The following is a 17,500-nucleotide window of genomic DNA, read 5'->3' on the forward strand; positions in this document are numbered from 1 at the left end:
CGTAGCTGACGTTTGCGCCGGTGTCGACCGGGGTTCAGTCTTTGACTCCCGCAGCGGGGAGGGCACAGCGGGGAGGGGGGGGCTGAGCCAGAGAGATGATGATGACCTCTGTGGGTCTAACGGTCGGTTCACCACGGTGCCAAGAACAAGAGGAGAACCGCTCTGGACTTGGCTGGTTTAGAACCCACGTCAGGTGCATCCTCTCCCTCTTACACAACCACACACAGTAGAACAATGCTCAGCTTTCAGAGAGAGAGTATGTGTGTGTGTGTGTGTGTGTGTGTGTGTGTGTCTGTGTGCATGTGTACATGCGTCCGTGTGTGTGCGTCTGTGTGCTTGTGTGCATGTGTGCATGTGTACATGCGTGTGTGCGTGTGTGCGTGTGTGTCAGTAATACAGCTGAGTGTTACCTGATGGAGGAGGTGCCCCAGGCACCGTGTTTGTCCGTGAGGATGTTGACGATCTTCTGGACCAGCTGCGTGGCGGTGACGTGGTCGCGGTACTTGGCTGCGCGGATCAGGTGGTCACACATCTTCTCCTCGTCCCGCTTCTCGGACGAGTACTGGGCGCTGTGGGACTGGAGAGGGACAGACAGGGACGACACCGTCAGCCACAGTCTATCAAACACCCTAACCCCCGACCCTATAAACATGTCAGCATCAGGCATATGAAAGCATAACACACTCTAGTTTATAAAGTCCCATTTTATGAAATCTAATAGAATTACTGTAGTGGTAGTGGAGACTCTGGGCTTTGTGTTCACGATTGACGCAACACACAACCCCCCCCCCCCGTCTCCGTCTCCGTACCATTAGCGTTTAATGGCGAGGCACAAATGGATGTTTTAGTGGATTTTCTGTGCAGGGGGCCCATTAAGAAAAGTCTGTATGGTGCGTAAGTGGTGTAGCACACTACGGTACGTGGTACATGCCATATCATCGCAAGGTCCCCGGTTCGATTCAGGCCGTCGACATATCCTGCATGTCATCCCCCCTCTCTCTCACCCATCCTTCCTGCCTAGTGACTTTATCCCAATAAAGCAGAAATGCCCTAAAAATACATTTTAAAAAAAGAAAAATGAAAAAAAAAAAAAAAGAAAAGAGAAGTCTGTATAATACATTAAAATAGACTTAATTAGGTATTTTGAACAGAAATCGAGCCGTAGTCAAACACAACACACAACTCCATATATATATGGATTCAGCAGATCTATGTGTAGACATTCTAGCGTTGAGTAAAACCAATGAGAACGCGCTGGGGTCATTTCTGGCCTGTTGTCACGGTGATTAATAACACCGGACACATATTTACTAATGCCCTCCAGGGCTCAAAACCTACGAAAGTACCCACAATGCAAGGGGAGAGCATTTTTCTTTGTCTGAATTTGTTATCAGAAAAGGCCTTTGAACTCGCTGGAGATGGCAAAGCAGAACCACCTTATTCTGGGGAAAAACCAAAAAAACAACCACACTGCCTTTGTTGTCCGTTTCACAGCCGAAACACCTGGAAGAAGGTACAACAAAGTCACGGTACCTAACTTTTAGATAACAACCCAAACATACTGGGCCGGTTTCACAGGCACTAAATCACACTTGCAACATCTCCACTGAGGATGCTTTTTAGTCTAGGACTAGTCTTAATCTGCGTCCATGAAACCAACCCGTAACATTTGTGACAAGGTTTGATTAATAGGTCCCCATCTCGGCCATTGTGAAACCTCACAATCGAGCCAAACAAGTCTTGTTGTGAAAAAATGTGTTTTCCGGTTTTTGGCATAGGACGACAAACGAAGCGATGAAGAACCCACTCGATGTAATATCCAACAGTTTTACATTCACTAAATACCTACATTTAGTTAGCAAAGTCGGGTGGGGGGTATTATTCGTAATATTGTGGCAGTGTGTGTAGCCACGCCCACTCCAGCCGTATTTAAGTAGCCACCTGGACCTGTTGACAAGTTTACAAGATGGATGCGGATGCTCTAGCAAGCTAATGCTATAAACCGAATTTATGAAGCCGCTAGAAATATCGACAGTGGGCAATTAATGAACTCCTTCATATTGGACTATACATAATGGGACCTCCGAACGGGAACTCCGAATCTGACGATGACAAGAAGACAACGGAATGTCAGACATTGATCTCCACACCAGTTCACTTTCATGGGACAGTCGTCTGCAGACAGACCTTCTGCTGTGTTCTTGGGTAAGTTTTAGTGAGTTACATGTGTTGTATACTAGGATTTTGTGTTGTTTACTTAGGATAGCCAAACAGTTATTTGTTGTTTTGTTAATAAGGTAGATAGCGCCGTTGTTGATTTCTGTCATTTCTAACTGCAATTGCGGCGTGGTGGCGGGGGCGCTGTTTCGCAAATAAGTTAGCTTTCGTTTTTGCTAGCGAAACAGCTGATAGTTGATGTTGACTGCTCAAGGAGAATACATATTTGAAAGTACAGAATGCCTGAGAGCCTTATATTGCATTATATTACATTATATTTTGATTGGTCATCTGGTGCCTGAATATTGTGTTTTCCTTTACATAAATAATGACATTTCCACCATAAGTTGATGCAGAAAGGTCACAAATTGGTGCATATCAATTCACCAGAATGCAAGAAATTAAGTGTTTGATGCTCGTTTAAGGACCCCCAGACAGCCCTGCTTCATGGGTCCCCCCCGATGTCAAACACCACTGGTACCACCTCCGCCTCATTTTGAGCCAGGAAAAACCCTGGTAATGTTATGTGGAATCAAAAAGAATGATTAATTCATTGATATGTAGATTTGCTGTAGAATAATACTGTGATTTGAAATGATTTCACTAGCCTACTTCAGTAGCCTACAAGTACAGTACACTGAGTCTATGGAAAACCTACACTAGAGAAGTGTCCACACCTCTGACCTGAAATGTGTGTTACAGAATGAGGAGGTGAGAGGTTCTGAGAGATGACACCTTGATGAGTCACCAGCACTTCAGGTATTTGTCATTGTCATTGTATAAGCAATTCTATTTTATGAAGATAGTAGTAGGCTATTTCGTAAAAGTGGTGTTGGTAACAGTGGGCAATCATTTGAAATGTACTGTCTTCTTTTTTTATTACAGATTTGATGCCCAGATGGGATGGGAAGGAACTACGCCGAAGTCCCACTAGATGCTTTATGGACTATAATGATAAATGCATGCACACGGACAACATTATTATTTTTTACCATTCTATTATTGTATTGCTCAATTGTATCTTGCCTAATTTTTTCCATTGCCATGAATTTTACTCTCTTGTACTTGTAATGGGATGTAATAAACTTTTGGCACACATGGCAATAAAATGATGATGAATCATGAATCTTGAATTATTATTATTATTATTATTATTTAGCTATTTAAACGTATCAGCCCTGCAATTTTGCTTCCTGAGGGTTAGCTGACAACCCCATTGACAGATGACAGGTAGGCATTACAGGTAGTGTAATGGGGGAGTGGTTGTCTTGAGGGTGTGGTTGTCTTGAGGGAGTGATTAGGGTGGAGTTAACCAGCTATTGTTCCCACCCATTACCTCTGTGAAAAACGTCTCTGAAGAAGTTTGAGGCTAGATATCTCAGTACGGTGGTTCAGGGGGTATCACCATTAAACTATCCATGACTTCTTCAACTTGTTTCAGATTTCAATGTATGACACATCATTTTAAAGCTTACAATCTACCCTTTCATAATCCGGAAAAAACAGAAAAAAGATTTTGCCCTAGTTGAGGACTTTTTAACCATGCCCTGTCACATTTCAGTTTTTTTTTTTTTAATGTCTGTATTTCTGAGTATGTCATTCAGAGTCAGTCCTGTAGAAATACATGCAACACAGGAATAGAAACAATCAAACAGATGACGTTATTGTTGATGTAGCAACAAAACCATGGCGGCATCATTCTCAGTGTGTGACTTGTGGTGCATCCACTGGACATGGAGGAGAGGTCCAGACGAAACGAGATGGAAAGGTCAGAGTCTACCTAGGAAGAGTCTTAATGTAATTCCTGATACTCCAGCCATTGTGAATCACCCCCCAAATCAAATCAACCTGAAGCCAACCCCTCGGTCCGCGCACGCACACGCATGCACGCACTCGCATGCACGCACACGCATGCACACACACACACACACACACATACATACATACATACACACACACACACTGCTGTCCAAATGCAACCTGCCCCTCAAAGTTCCCAGTTAAACACAGCCAAGTGTTTTATAATGGGTCCTCCTCTCCAATCGGAGAGGCGACTTCTCATATCTGACAGGAAATCTATAGGTATAAATCACATTAGCGGGCCTATTCGGCAGGCTATCAGGCCCTAATTATCAATCTATGTCTCTTTGTGTGGCATTAGAGTGGGCCTTGACCTTCCAGCACCAGACCCTGGAGGAGGAGGAGGAGGAGGGTACCAGGACAGGGGACAGAGCTGGATGGTTGGAACTGGAGAATCACAAGATAAGGCAGACGTGCATGCACGTGTGTATGTGTGTGTGTTTGTGTGTGAGAGTGTGTTTGCGTCTCTGCCTGTGCCTGTGCCTATGTGTGCCTGTGTGTGTGTGTGCATGTGTGTATGCGTGTGCGTGTGCATATGTGTGTGTGTGTGTGTGTGTGTGTGTGTGTGTGTGTGTCTGTGTAGGGGAGGTGAGTGAGCGGAGGCTGTCCATTAATCTAGATCAGTAGGTGTAGGGACAGACTGGGATGGGAGGGAGGAGGGCGACAGCACACAGGGAACCTTCTAGAGGTCTGCAGTGCAGCGGTCCTGGGGGCATCCACAAGAGGGAAAGGGAACTCATTTGATATCATGTCAAAAGTGATACTGAGAGAGACACACAATCACGGCCCATCTATATATAATGAAACACCATGAAAATCAACAATTTTCTCGTGAGTAGCCTACTAGATTCAATGACATCAGGCAGTTAGTTCTATAGATAAAATAGAAATAAAAATGTCAGCAAATTCCTCTTGAGTAGCCTACATTATTAAATGACATCGGGCAGTTCTATAGACAAAACACACATACACAATTCAGCAAATCTCTCAGAGTAGCTTACATTATTAAATTACAGTTATATAGACAAAACACACATACAAAATTCAGCAAATCTCTCAGAGTAGCCTACATGATTAAAATACAGTTCTATAGACAAAACACACATACAAAATTCAGCAAATGTTTCACAGTAGACTACATTATTAAATGACATCGGGCAGTTCTATAGACAAAACACATACAAAATTCAGCAAATTTCTCAGAGTAGCCTACATTATTAAACGACATTGGGCAGCTCTGATTCTCTTCATGCCCCCTGTAGTGACCAGAGAAGAAGCTTCCATCCCTTCCAGCCTCGGTCGGCGCCGTGTGGCGTGATCTCAGAGTCCAAACACAACGCCGTAAACAACCACTTCACTACCAAAACAACCTGAGGAAGCCACTGAACCTCTCCATGGTGTAATATGCTGTTTCTATGCGGGCCAGAGGACCAAGAGAAGGGCTAATTTCACAGACTCACCCCTGAAATAACAAGCCAACCAGCTGAACATATAACTGGAGCCATTAATACTAAACTCTCTCATTCGCCTGAAACGTGGAAAAGACGTGTCACTGTTAATTCCAAGACCGTGCCTCGGCACTGAAGTCATGGCGGATAGTTAAGTAGTGTAGCTCTAGAAGACTGAGGCCTGGCTGTGTACGGTTAAACAATACACACACACACACACACTCCACACACACACACACACACACACACACTCCACACATACTAGGGCATGTGTGCACACAGACACATAATCGCATGCACGCACCCACACAGAAACACACACACACACACGTGCCATCCTCCAACCTTCCACTACGCTGACAGAACAAAGAGCAGAAAGTGAGCGAGGGAACACTTTCTAGCACACATCCCCCTCTCCACTCGTTCTTTCAGAGGGAGCGGGGGCGAAGGGGTGGGGGGGGGGGGGGGGTCGGGTAGGAGAGCTAAAAAGTGCCTGCTGCCATTAGCAACCAGAGGGGGCCCCGTCCTTTCCAAGGAACGGTGAAGGGTGTATCCATCTTGACGTCGAAAGAAGATTGAAGAAGAAGAAGAAAAAAAAGATCAAGGTCTGGCGTTAGCCAGTTTTAAAAGGAGGGGCGCTGATGAAGTCAGAAGGGGGAACAGGCGCATCCGCTGTGGGATGATGGGAAGGGGATGAGGGGATGAGGGGGGAAGGGGGTGAGGGGGAGGCGGGTGAGACGCAGAGAGAGAGAGAGAGAGAGAGAAACCCCCGGCGTTTACCCCCACGACGTCCACGCCATGAGACCTTTATGACTTGAGACAACGTAATCATCGTTGTCACGGCAGCACCTTCCGTTACAGGCGCGGGCTGACAGGGTCGGACATGGACGGGCGGCGGGCGGGCGGGCAGGAGGGAGGGTGGTCGCCCGGCTCGCGTCAGCGGGGGGAGGTGGGGGGGAAGCAGCGAGCCCTCGGGAGAAAAGACAGAGCGGGTAATGGCTGGCATTAATCAGGTCAATTACATCCAGTAGTGTCTCCGGCAATTCATCCCACGCTCCGCATAAATAACCACGGCAACGTGGATGATTGGAGAGGAAACCGGGTCGGGCGGTTTGGACGGGGGTGCAGGCTGGGGTAGCCTAGGAACACAAGTGTCCTCTCACCCCTGGCTGGATTACACCGTGATCATGATAGGAGGGGACAACACACACACACACACACACACACACACACACACGGGTGGGGGGGGCACAGATGTGCATAATGCTCTAGTTCAAACCAGAACATGATGGTCCGGCTTCGTGCAACGCTAGAGTATGCAGTATTTGTCTCTGTCTGAATGTAGTAGTAGTAGTTGTTGTTGTTGTTGTTGTTGTTGTTGTTGTTGTTGTCAGGAGATCTCTCCTCCTCCTCCTGCCTCCTCCTGCCTCCCACCCTTGGTAGGTTGTGGGGTGCACCATCTAAAGTCTGATCTAAATGCTGTAGTTGTTGTCAGAGATGCTTATACCCCCCCCCACCCCCCACTAGGTTGAGGGGGTTAAACAGCCTAATGGTGCAGGACTGGGAGGCCCGGAGCCTCATTACCACATGGAGAGTCCTTGTATATCAGTCAGAGTGACAACAGAGCCCCAGTAAGGGCCCGGTAGTAGTGTAGCCGTGCCAAAACTGAGCCTTCAAGGACACCGTACCGTGACGGAACCTGGCTCTCGACGTTCCGCGGGAGAACCAGCGAAGACGACGATGACGACAACCGGTGGGGTTCTCATTAAAGTCCTTGACATGCGTTCCTCTCCTGACATTGGCGACGCTAGGGGGGCTACAGGCGTTTGGGGGTGCCGGGAGGAGGGGGAGGGGGAGGGTGAGGCTGGGCTGCTCTCGCCTCCCTGACGTGCGAGCGCCTCTCCAATTTCTCACGTCCACCGACAGGCGGTCCGACAAGCGTTCCCAGAGGGTTTCATTTGGAGACGGGGAAAAAAAGAACTGGGAAAAGTGTCGGGTCGGAAGGCGAGGCGTGTCCTTGTCGTGTTCTGAGGGAATGCAAATGGGCTACATATAAGGGAATCCTTGAGGAATGGGAGAGGAGGGGGGTCTCGGGGGGCAGGGGGTGTGTGTGTGTGTGTGTGTGTGTGTGTGTGTGTGTGTGTTGTCAGTGTACGCGCGTGCGCGTCACAAAACAAAAGGAGGAAGGCTCTGGAAACCAATTGGTTTCAAAAAAGATTCCCTTGCACTTGATCTTTTGCCCCCGAGTTTTCAAATTGCAACATAAAACGCTACCGGGGGAATTCAGACAAAGGGCTGGGGGGGCGGGGGGTGGAGGTGGAGGGGGGGGGGGCAGTGAAAGGGAGAAGACAGAAGAGGAAAATGAAGGCCTAAAAGTACAATGGCGAACAAAAGTCACCACATGACAACATCTGACAGCCACTTCAATTCTGAAATGATGCCCCTGTCACGGCGGGCCGCAGAGTATTGATTTTCCCTCCCCGACGCCGCGGAGAAAATAATCTAATCCAGCCAAACAGATACCGCCGGCAGCCCCTCGATAGCGGCCATCAAGGTTAACGCAGGCGCAACACTTATCAAAGTATCTGTCTCCTCCACCTCCTCCTCCTCCTCCTCCTCCTCCTCTGCTCTCCTCCTCCTCATCCCTCCCTCCTTCCCTCTCTCTCTCTCTCTCTTTCTCTCTGGCTGGTTTTTAATAGACTGGTCACAATGCCTGGTTGGCAGCCTCTTCATCTCTTCCTCCCTGTAGCCTCCTCTCTCTCTCTCTCTCTCTCTCTCTTTCCCCTCCTCCCCTCCCTCTCTCTCTCTCTCTCTCTCTCCAGAATCTCATCTCTCCCTCCTCTCCACCATTAGTCTGAGTTGGCGCCGTGACTCTGGAGGACTCCAAGGTCAGGCCTGGTGAAAAATCATGCGAGTGTTAACTGTCCAACGGGGTGAAAAATAGTCAAATGAAGAAGAGGAGAGGAGAGGAGAGGAGAGCAGGACGCTCCGGGGGTGACAAATAATACCCATCCTCTGGAACGTGTCTCCGAGGCGCTGCTTTGAATACAGGGTCCATAATTTCAACCCCTGTGGTTTGAACACGGGAAGACGAAGGTTAAATACGAGGAAGGTTAAATAAATAACAAGAGAAAAAAAGGGAACAATACACAGTAGGGGTCGGAATCTTAACTCGAGGTGTGGTGCGCAGCGCTTCGAATCGTCGCACACACACGCGTGTTTCCCGTCGACATCTCTGCGAGGTTTGTCGTGAATGTTACGGCGTTACGAGTGACAGATCTGGAGTTAGGGTTCCGCCTTGGGGTTGTAGCGACGCTCCTTTCGTTAGGGAGCTTAACGCGCGGTCGTACCCCGCAACAGTTCTGGAAATCAGTCCGACCTTTGAACCCTCTACAGTAACAAAGAAGGCAGGCCCGCCTCCCCTGTCCGGAGAGACGGTGGTAGTGTCAGTTAGTGTGAAATAGACTGGGACCGGGGAGGGAGGACGGACTCCTAGATCTGCTATTCACAGCTCTGGGTCAGCCAGGCGGAGATAATGATGCGAGTGGAAGAGGGGGGGAGGGAGGGAGGGAGGGAGGAAGGATCACCTGGGGACTTCATTAAAGAGAAGAGACAGAGAGACTCCTGGACTGAGGTAGACTCGCGTACATGTGCAGCATCAGAGGCTCTTCTTCTCTCCATTCTCTTCCCTCTCTGGTTGGGGAAGACTATATAAAAGTAGAGCAATTTCTACTGGACGAGTATCTTCCCCTCTCTTTCTCTCTTTCTCTCTCTCTCTCTCTCTCTCTCACTCACTCTCTCACTCTCTCTGTACTGGTGACTCACTGTCTGGTGGCTCTCTCGCTCTCTGTTTCCTCTCCTTCTCTCTCTCCAGCAGATGGTTGGTGAAAACCCTTCTGAAGAAGTCACCAGTAGAGCAGTTTGAGCCTCAAGGGGGATGAGCATCTAGATCCAATCCTGCACCACTTCATAACACCATATGTGTGGACTTTGTGTCTTCAGGCAAAAATGTATGTCTTCAGACCTTGTGACCACACTATGCGTTTGTAAGTCTCATATATAGTCCAGCACCTCCTCAACCAATACCTGTCAACACTAACTTTCTGTTTTTCCGGCCCTAAACTGCCCCCTGTCATCACAAAGGAAACCACACTGGATGACAGAGGAAGCTAAGCGGGTTTAATTATCCAACATGGCTCCTCCAGGTCGGAGGGACCACATCAGGCGTCTTTGTCACAGAGAGACAGCCTGGCTTCACCCCATCACCGTCCACACCTCTACATCACAGTTGTGACGGCCTAGTGACAACCCAGTCAGGTGACGGTGAGGGGGGGGGGGGGGGCATGACTGTGTTGTACCTGGCGTATTGCTGTAGGGGTCTGCTGGGGGGGGGGGGGGGGGGTGTGTTAGGTGATGTATGTTATGATGTTATGTTGTCTGTCTGCCTGCCTGCCTGCCTGCCTGTCTGTCTCTCTGCCAGTCTGTCGTCTGTCTGTCTGTCTGTCTGTCTGTCTCTCTGCCTCCTTGTCTCTCTCTGTCTGTGTGTCTGTGGTCACAGGAATAAAGAGTTATTTCATGAGAAAGCCAGGTGTGTGTTTTCTCTCAAAATGTTTATAGACCCATGAAGATAAACACATGTTGACCGCACAATAAAGGAAGCAATCGCATCCATCAGCCTTGTATGGAGGATGTTTACCCTTGGTCGTCATTTCAGCCTGTATGTATGTACTGTGTGTGTGTGTGTGTGTGTGTGTGTGTGTGTGTGTGTGTGTGTGTGTGTGTGTGTGTAGGGGGAAATAGCAGCGATATACCGGTAATTTTAAAGTTACATTTGACCTTTGTTTGTTCTGGCTGTATATGCGTGTGTGTGACCACGGTTCATTTCTGTGATGAGGAGAGTCGGTGAGTGTGTGTGTGTGTGTGTGTGTGTGTGTGGGTGAGATGCTAACGATGCTAGCAACGCAGGCGTATTGGAACATAACGAGCTTCGGCTCAATGTTAATGTCATTAGCTCGTAGGGGAAAGCAGTATCGTCTTACAAGCCGGCACAATGACGCTAAGCGCTAATTAGCCGGGGCTATCGTCTGGCTTTCATGCCATCTCGGAGAGCGCCAATTCAATTACTCCATACTGTGGCAGGGGGATGAATCAACGAGGGGTATTAAAAAAAAAGAAAAAGAAAAGAAAGACAGACAGAAATGAAAGGGGAGTAGAAGAGAGGAGAATGGGGGGATAAAGAAAAGAAATGACCCCGGGGTCTAGCTCACTCTTCTCTATCTAGACCTCCTCATCTGCCCTCCTGCCCCAGAGCCCAACACATCACATCCCTAATGATAGCAGCCATAAACAGAGGGAGTTCGATATCTCCCTCTCTCTCTCTCTCTCTCTCCCTCCCTCTCCTTCTCTCTCTCTCCTCCTCCGTTACTCCTCCAAGTATCCGAGACTATCGGGTGGTGTGTGGAGGGGGAGATCTGCAGATCTTTTCCACATTAAGGATCCTATTAGATAGAAAACACTAAAAGGTAATTGGATTTCCCAGCAGTTATCTTCGTCTCTGTCACCCTCAGCCTGCTATAATAACTTACTCCAGAGGCCAAAGATAACTCAATTCTGCCTCGGGGAGAGAGGGATAGAGAGGGAGGGAGGGAGGGAGCGGGAGGGAGAGAGAGAGAAAGGAAGGTTGAGAGAGGGAGAGAGGGAGGGAGGCAGGGAGAGAGAGGGTGGGAGGGAGGGAGGGAAGGAGGGAGAAAGAGAGAGCCCGAGATAGAACAGGAAAGGAAGGATAGAGGGAGAGGGAGGGAGGGAGAGAGAAAGGGAAGAGAAAAAAGAAATAGAGGGAGAGAGAGAAAGAGAGAGCGAAGGAGAGCATATGTTATGAGTCTCCGAAGCAAACGGTGTCTAAATCACAGGGCTCCTCTATCACTGCGTTGCCGTGGATGTGAACTCTGACAGGGAGCAAACATAAATTAGTTTTTATCTATTGAATAATTCACTTTCCTGGTGGCGTCCTGTTTCCTTTACGGGAAACCCTACTGCTGAAGCCTCTCTCCTGTGCTCCTGGGGGGGACAACGCTTCCCTGTGGTAACGACACACACGCTTAAATAAGCCCAGAGACCAGTCTTAACTATGCCTATGCAACCGGGCCCTGGTATATCAGGTTCTGTGCAAAAACTAAGGTAGTTGGATATGGGGCTAGTGAGGCTAGGTATGATGTGCAGAGGCGGAGGGTGCCATGGCAACGTGGTCAGAGCTGATCCCTGATTGGTCCCCGAGTACGAGATACCAGTACAGACCAAACAAGTACATAAACAACGACAAATCTGTCAGTGGCCTGGGGTGGTCCAGTGGTCCGGCACCACGGCCTACAGTGCACACATATGTCCAATGTCGGCATGCGTTAGAATCCGGCCCGTGACATGCCGACATACTGTTAGAGCAAATTATCAATAAAGGCAGCCTGTTTCGTTTCAAGATGTATAAGAAATGATATTTAATATTTTCCTCTATAGAAGGAGGAAGTTTACAGGTTCGTCAGACGCATCTGAAGATTCAAAGTTCCTCGTAAAGTCAAGATCATTCATTACATCTCAGTATTTATGCACTCAGGTACCCTCAGGTAGGAGGTCCGCCCTCGGGTGAGGTCTAGACCAATCATGAGCAATGGGTGTGGATTTGTACATTGAGGAAGATGATGGGGCATGAAGGTTAAGGGGGAAACGGCCCCCACTTTCTCCTAGAGACACAAAGGTGAAAAAGGAACACAATGGCTACAACTGGTTTAGTCTGGTCTTAGAGTACTGGGTCTGGGGAAACAAAAGTCCAAAACTGCTCTAGATGGCTTAGTCCATCTAGGTAGAAAAGAGAGCAATCAGGTCATTGTAATCATTTAAATGTGTCTGTTGTCTAGCCAATGTCAAGCTTCAAGTAGAGAAGCTGGTTTCATTGTGTGGTTACAAACAGGAAATCAGTTTCTATAGCTTTCTCTAGATATTCAATTTTCTGTTGTGAAGTTTGAATCTTAAATGTAGAAAAATGTCTTATTACATATAATAGTTTTCTCTCACAATACCCTCTCCTCCTTACTTCCCTGTCTTTCTCCACTGTCTCTATCCAATAAAATGACAAATATAACAGTGGGACTGCGTCACTCAAGAGAATTTAAACCTTTAAAATGTTTTTTTAAACTATCTGTCAATAGGAATCTTAGCAGTTGAGTGTAATGACTGAGCCGAGATTTTCCTGAATCCAAACTTTTCCCTGTAGCGCAGTAGCGGTCCTTCCCAACCCACAAACCACACGACACAGTTCCCTTTTTTATCTCCACCAAAACCTGAAACCAGGTGAACGCTCACAGATATACAGTATATATATATATATTTATTTTTTTAAATAGAGCTGGATTTTCCCCCAGGGGCATGTTTCATTGGCCTGTTGTTTTTTATTGTGGTGGTGCGAAATGAAAGCGGGGTGGCTGGAGGAGGGCGGTGCGCAGCCCGAACCCAGGGAAAATCAATACAGCAATATCAGTGGTGCACTTATCAGCCCCCCACTCCCCTCAGAGGTCACAGAGGAGCAGCTACATTTAAGTGGGGAATTCAATTGTGAAACATAGTTTGGTGGGTATCTGATTAAAGCAGATGGGGGGGGGGGGGGGGTAACAGAAAGAGAGAGAGAGGGAGAGAAAGAGAGAGAGAGAAAAAGAGAGAGAATGGGTTTCAGAAATATAACAATGAAAAAAGAACAGTTGTATCAGTTTTACAAAACAGGGAATTCTGAGGTGAAATTAAACTGCAAAAACATGTTTTGTGCGTTGTGGGGTTTCATAGCTAAAAGATGACCTTCAAAGTGTGTGTGTGTGTGTGTGTGTGTGTGTGTGTGTGTGTGTGTGAGTGTGTGTGTGTGTGTGTGGGACCGACGGCATGCGAACGGCTTACACGAACGACACACACAATTCTACGAGGTACATCTTGTACTAACCCCTAACACATGTTGTCTACTGTGAATGTGTATCTACAGTTGACAACAAGCATACGGAGTACTACCATGTGAACAATACATTCGGGGCGTAAGCCACACCGATTAAAACAAGAAAAATCCACTGGTTCTACATAGTAGGGAACGCTAGTTTCTAGTTCTGTACAAGGATGGATTGAACCCTGGCCGTGTTCTGGGATCAGAAGGGAGTAGCTACTAAATAATACAGCAGAGGAAACGGTGTCCTTGGCTGCCTTTGACGGCTGTCACGAACATTCCTCTATCGCTGAACATGTGCGGGGCGATGTCTGCAGGGCTTCTACACACACACACACACAATCAAAGAAACAAACTATGTACAGAGAGGAAATAGAGATTATATTAACTATGATACCGTATGTTGCTTTGCTTAGATAACAACATCAGAGTTGGAGCTGATCTAGGGACGTCTTCTCTACAGATTCAGTGCGTGTGTACAGTACGTCATGTTTTTTTATCCGAAAATATAATATATAATATAATAATATAATAAAGTTGTAGATTTTTTGAGATTTTCGAGCGGGAGTTGTGTGCTGTGACAGCTGAGAGAGGGAGGGAGAGAGAGAGAGAGAGAGAGAGAGAGAGAGAGAGAGAGAGAGAGAGAGAGAGAGAGAGAGAGAGAGAGAGAGGGAGAGAGAGGGGGAGAGAGAGAGAGAGAGCTGTTTGTTTGTGTAGTGTAGTGTAGTGTAGGTACAGGTTGCCAACTCTGTCTGTGTTCCAGACGTGAAGCCCTAGGCCCTGTGTCTCCTGTCGCCCCCCTCCTTCTGTACGTCACTCCCACAGCTGTCTGACACACACACACGCACACACACGCACACGCACACACACACACACACACACACACACACACACACACACACACACACAGACACACACACACACACACACACACACACACACACCCACAACACACACACACCTTGTGAAACAGGAGCACGTGCCTCGTCAAAGACGCCGTGTCACGCATTGTGAGATCTGCATAAACACGTAGCGTGACGGCCCCCCGCTGGCCGAGATTGGACGAGCATTCGTGCCAGGCCCAGGCCAAGCCTCCCAGGGCAAATGACTGACAGCTGAGGCGGGCGGGTCGAAGGGGGGTCAGCCAGGCGGCTGGGTTGCCAGTCAGGCTGATACAGTATGCAGACCGGAGAACACAGGAGCCAACAAACCTGGAGAAACCTGGCAACCCGCAGGCAAAACAGAGTCCCCTCCCTACCTCACACACACCTCACCACCCTCCCTCCAACTCGCCCCCATCCCCCACCTCACCCCCCATACCAAACTTCAACCCCCTCCCCCACAAAACCCCCCACCTCACCACCCCCTAGCTCCACCTCTACCCCCCCTCCCTCCACCTCACCCCCCCCCTCCCTCCACCCCACCCCCCACCCCCCTCCTCACCCATTCGGCCTTAAAACACTCATGATTCAAGTAGTTTCCCCGTCCGTCCTGTAAGAGAGACCCTGCCTTGAACCTGAAAGAAAGCATAACATTTAACAACGAGGGGCTGAGTGAGCAGGAGAGGGACCGGGCAGACTGACTGACTGACTGACTGACTGACTGACTGGGCCTTTCAGGGCCCAGCCAACCCTTCAGGCCAGCGGCACCTCTCTGGGCTGTCCTCAAGGTTTAACTGCCGGCTAAGGGGTCCTGAGAAAAGAGGGAGGGATGGAGGGATGGAGGGAGAGAGGGAGGGAGGGAGGGGAGGATGCCGTATTCCTGTCACCGACGAAATACACCCCCAGTGGGAGTATAACGGACAGGGCCTCAGCAGGACAGGAAATGATTCAGTGAGATCGGTAGAGAAAAGAGGGGGAGGAGGGGAGGGTATTGGGGAGTGAGGGGGGGGGGGGGGGTGTTGGGGTGCCCGTGGGTCTAGGGGTTGGCGGAGCGCTCCACGTGAAAGGCGGCGTTTGTGTTTGGCCGGGTCTGGAGCGAAGGAGAGCCCGCGGCGAGGCCTGGGGGCACTGGGGTAGATTAACAACATGGCCGTGTGTGTGTGTGTGTGTGTGTGCGTGTGTGTGTGTGTGTGTGTGTGTGCGTGCGTGCGTGTCTGGTTGCAGATACGTGCCAAGCGCGTTCTCGGGCCCGCTGTACAGCCACAGACGTTGTTACGCGGGGCGTAGAGGGGTTGTGTTTGAAAAGAAAACATTTGTTCTGGGTTTGCTGTGACAGGTGGGGCAGACGTGACAGACAGCAGTTCGGGCCGGGAGACGATGACGACTCGATACCCTCGCTGAGTGTGTTACCTCGGAGTTGTTATTGTTCAATATCGCCAGACTGAACATGAAAATAGAAAACTATCAACCGCTCTCTATCAAACTGCCGGTAATGGAATCGCCTTAAAGCTACAAATAGACTTTACAGGCCTGGCAGGGTAAGTCTGTAAACTCCCGCAGCTTTTATAGAAAATATATGGACAGGATAAATAAATTAGGGCTACTTTTCTTCTTCAGGATCCAGGGGTGAAGAAAGGGGGTTGTAACCGTTCACTGCACGGTTATTTTATAGACGCCATTTTGGCTCTGAAGCCTTGTCATGTCTGCTCGCTCCTGGAATAGCGCTGCATTCGACTCGCACCATAAACCTCACGTCAGGAGCCATTTTGTGTATCTGTGTGTCACGGGTCGCCCCTGTCTGTGCTGTGTTCACCTCAAAGGCCAGGTCACGGAAGCAGCCATTTTGGGTCTGGTGTGTTAGCCTGTAGGCTAGCTGCTGTGCTCACCTCAAACTCTGCGTGTTTGTGGATGTCCTCGGCTCTCTGGCGACTCAGGATGAACTCCGCCTCGTTGGCCACGCGGACCAGGTGGTCCTTCATGGTGTGACTCAGCAGCCTGGGAAACACATCAGACCAACATTAGACTGTCTGGAATCACACATATTACACCACAGAAATAATACATCATAATAAGTAGCCTAACTACTTATTTATTTCAGTTGAAAATGTTACTTGATTTTGATTTTGCCATTTAGCAGACGCCTTTATCCAAAGCGACTTACAATTACGAATTACAGGGACATTCCCCCTGGAGTAACTGAGGGCTAAGTGCCTTACCCAAGGGCACACTAGTAGTGGTGTGGCTTCAGGCGGGATTTGAACTCACAACCTTCCGATCCCAAGTCCAACTCACTATCCACTAGACCACCACTACCCCCTACTACTACTACTACTACTACTTGTACCTGCAAAGGGGATCTTAGGTGATAAACTAAATAACGCAAACATGTAAAGTAAACATGACCTAAACTGACTCTGTTCTATGACTATCCTTACGACAGTTGTAAAAAAAAAGTAAAAAAAAAAAAAGCTTTCTTTATTAATTATGTCAAGCAGGAATTTCCTCTCTAACGAAAAAGATCCCGATGAGTACGTTGTACTTTAAAAAGGCAGTATGAGCAGCAGAAGAAGTGTGTTGTTGAACTTGAAAGACCTCACAGAAGAACCACATTACATCTGTGAAACGACACAACGAACCGTGCTAAATGACCAGGAAATCTGATTAGTAACAAGGCAGCAAATCCCTTTAAACCGGGTTGCGGGACCCTGGGCGCTAATTGATTTGTTAATGATATGCATCTGACACAAGGGAACCTCTGGCCGTGTTGCTACATGTGTAGCCAACCCCCCCCCCCCTCCCACTTCCCCCCTCTCTTATCTAAGCTAATAAAACATTCATGTGTTGGAGGGGTTGAGGGGTTGTGGGGGGAAGGGGGGGTGGGGCGGGGGGGTCAGAGCAGCTACTCTCCAGCCCCAGAGGTCAGGCAGTGTGCAAAGTGGAACAATAACAGGCCATGGACCGGGGGGGGGGGGGCGGGGGGGGGCAGGGGGGGCCAGGGGCCTGTAACCCAAGCCTGCTGTTTCAGCGCAGGGCAGCGGGGGAGCGGAGGTGCCAGGGCCTCTGCAGCCTCTCCGGCCCCCAGACCTCAGGCCCCGCCATCAATAACCCCGCCGCTGCCTCTC

At 48.8% G+C, this 17,500-nt stretch overlaps 1 protein-coding gene across 1 annotated transcript in view; it reads right to left on the reverse strand.

The window, feature by feature from the left end:
• Positions 1–17,500, reverse strand: part of lrba (LPS-responsive vesicle trafficking, beach and anchor containing) — a gene marked incomplete at its 5' end in the record, with an annotated part of 245,915 nt that overhangs the window by 126,242 nt on the left and 102,173 nt on the right. The window contains 2 exons of the mRNA XM_080534756.1: positions 411–577; positions 16,265–16,373. Coding sequence (XP_080390882.1) covers positions 411–577; positions 16,265–16,373 — 276 coding nt within the window. The remainder of the gene's footprint in view (positions 1–410; positions 578–16,264; positions 16,374–17,500) is intronic.

This window comes from Nansenia antarctica, assembly GCF_963989245.1.
Source record: "Nansenia antarctica genome assembly, chromosome: 6".
NCBI classification, from domain to species: Eukaryota; Metazoa; Chordata; class Actinopteri; order Argentiniformes; family Microstomatidae; genus Nansenia; species Nansenia antarctica.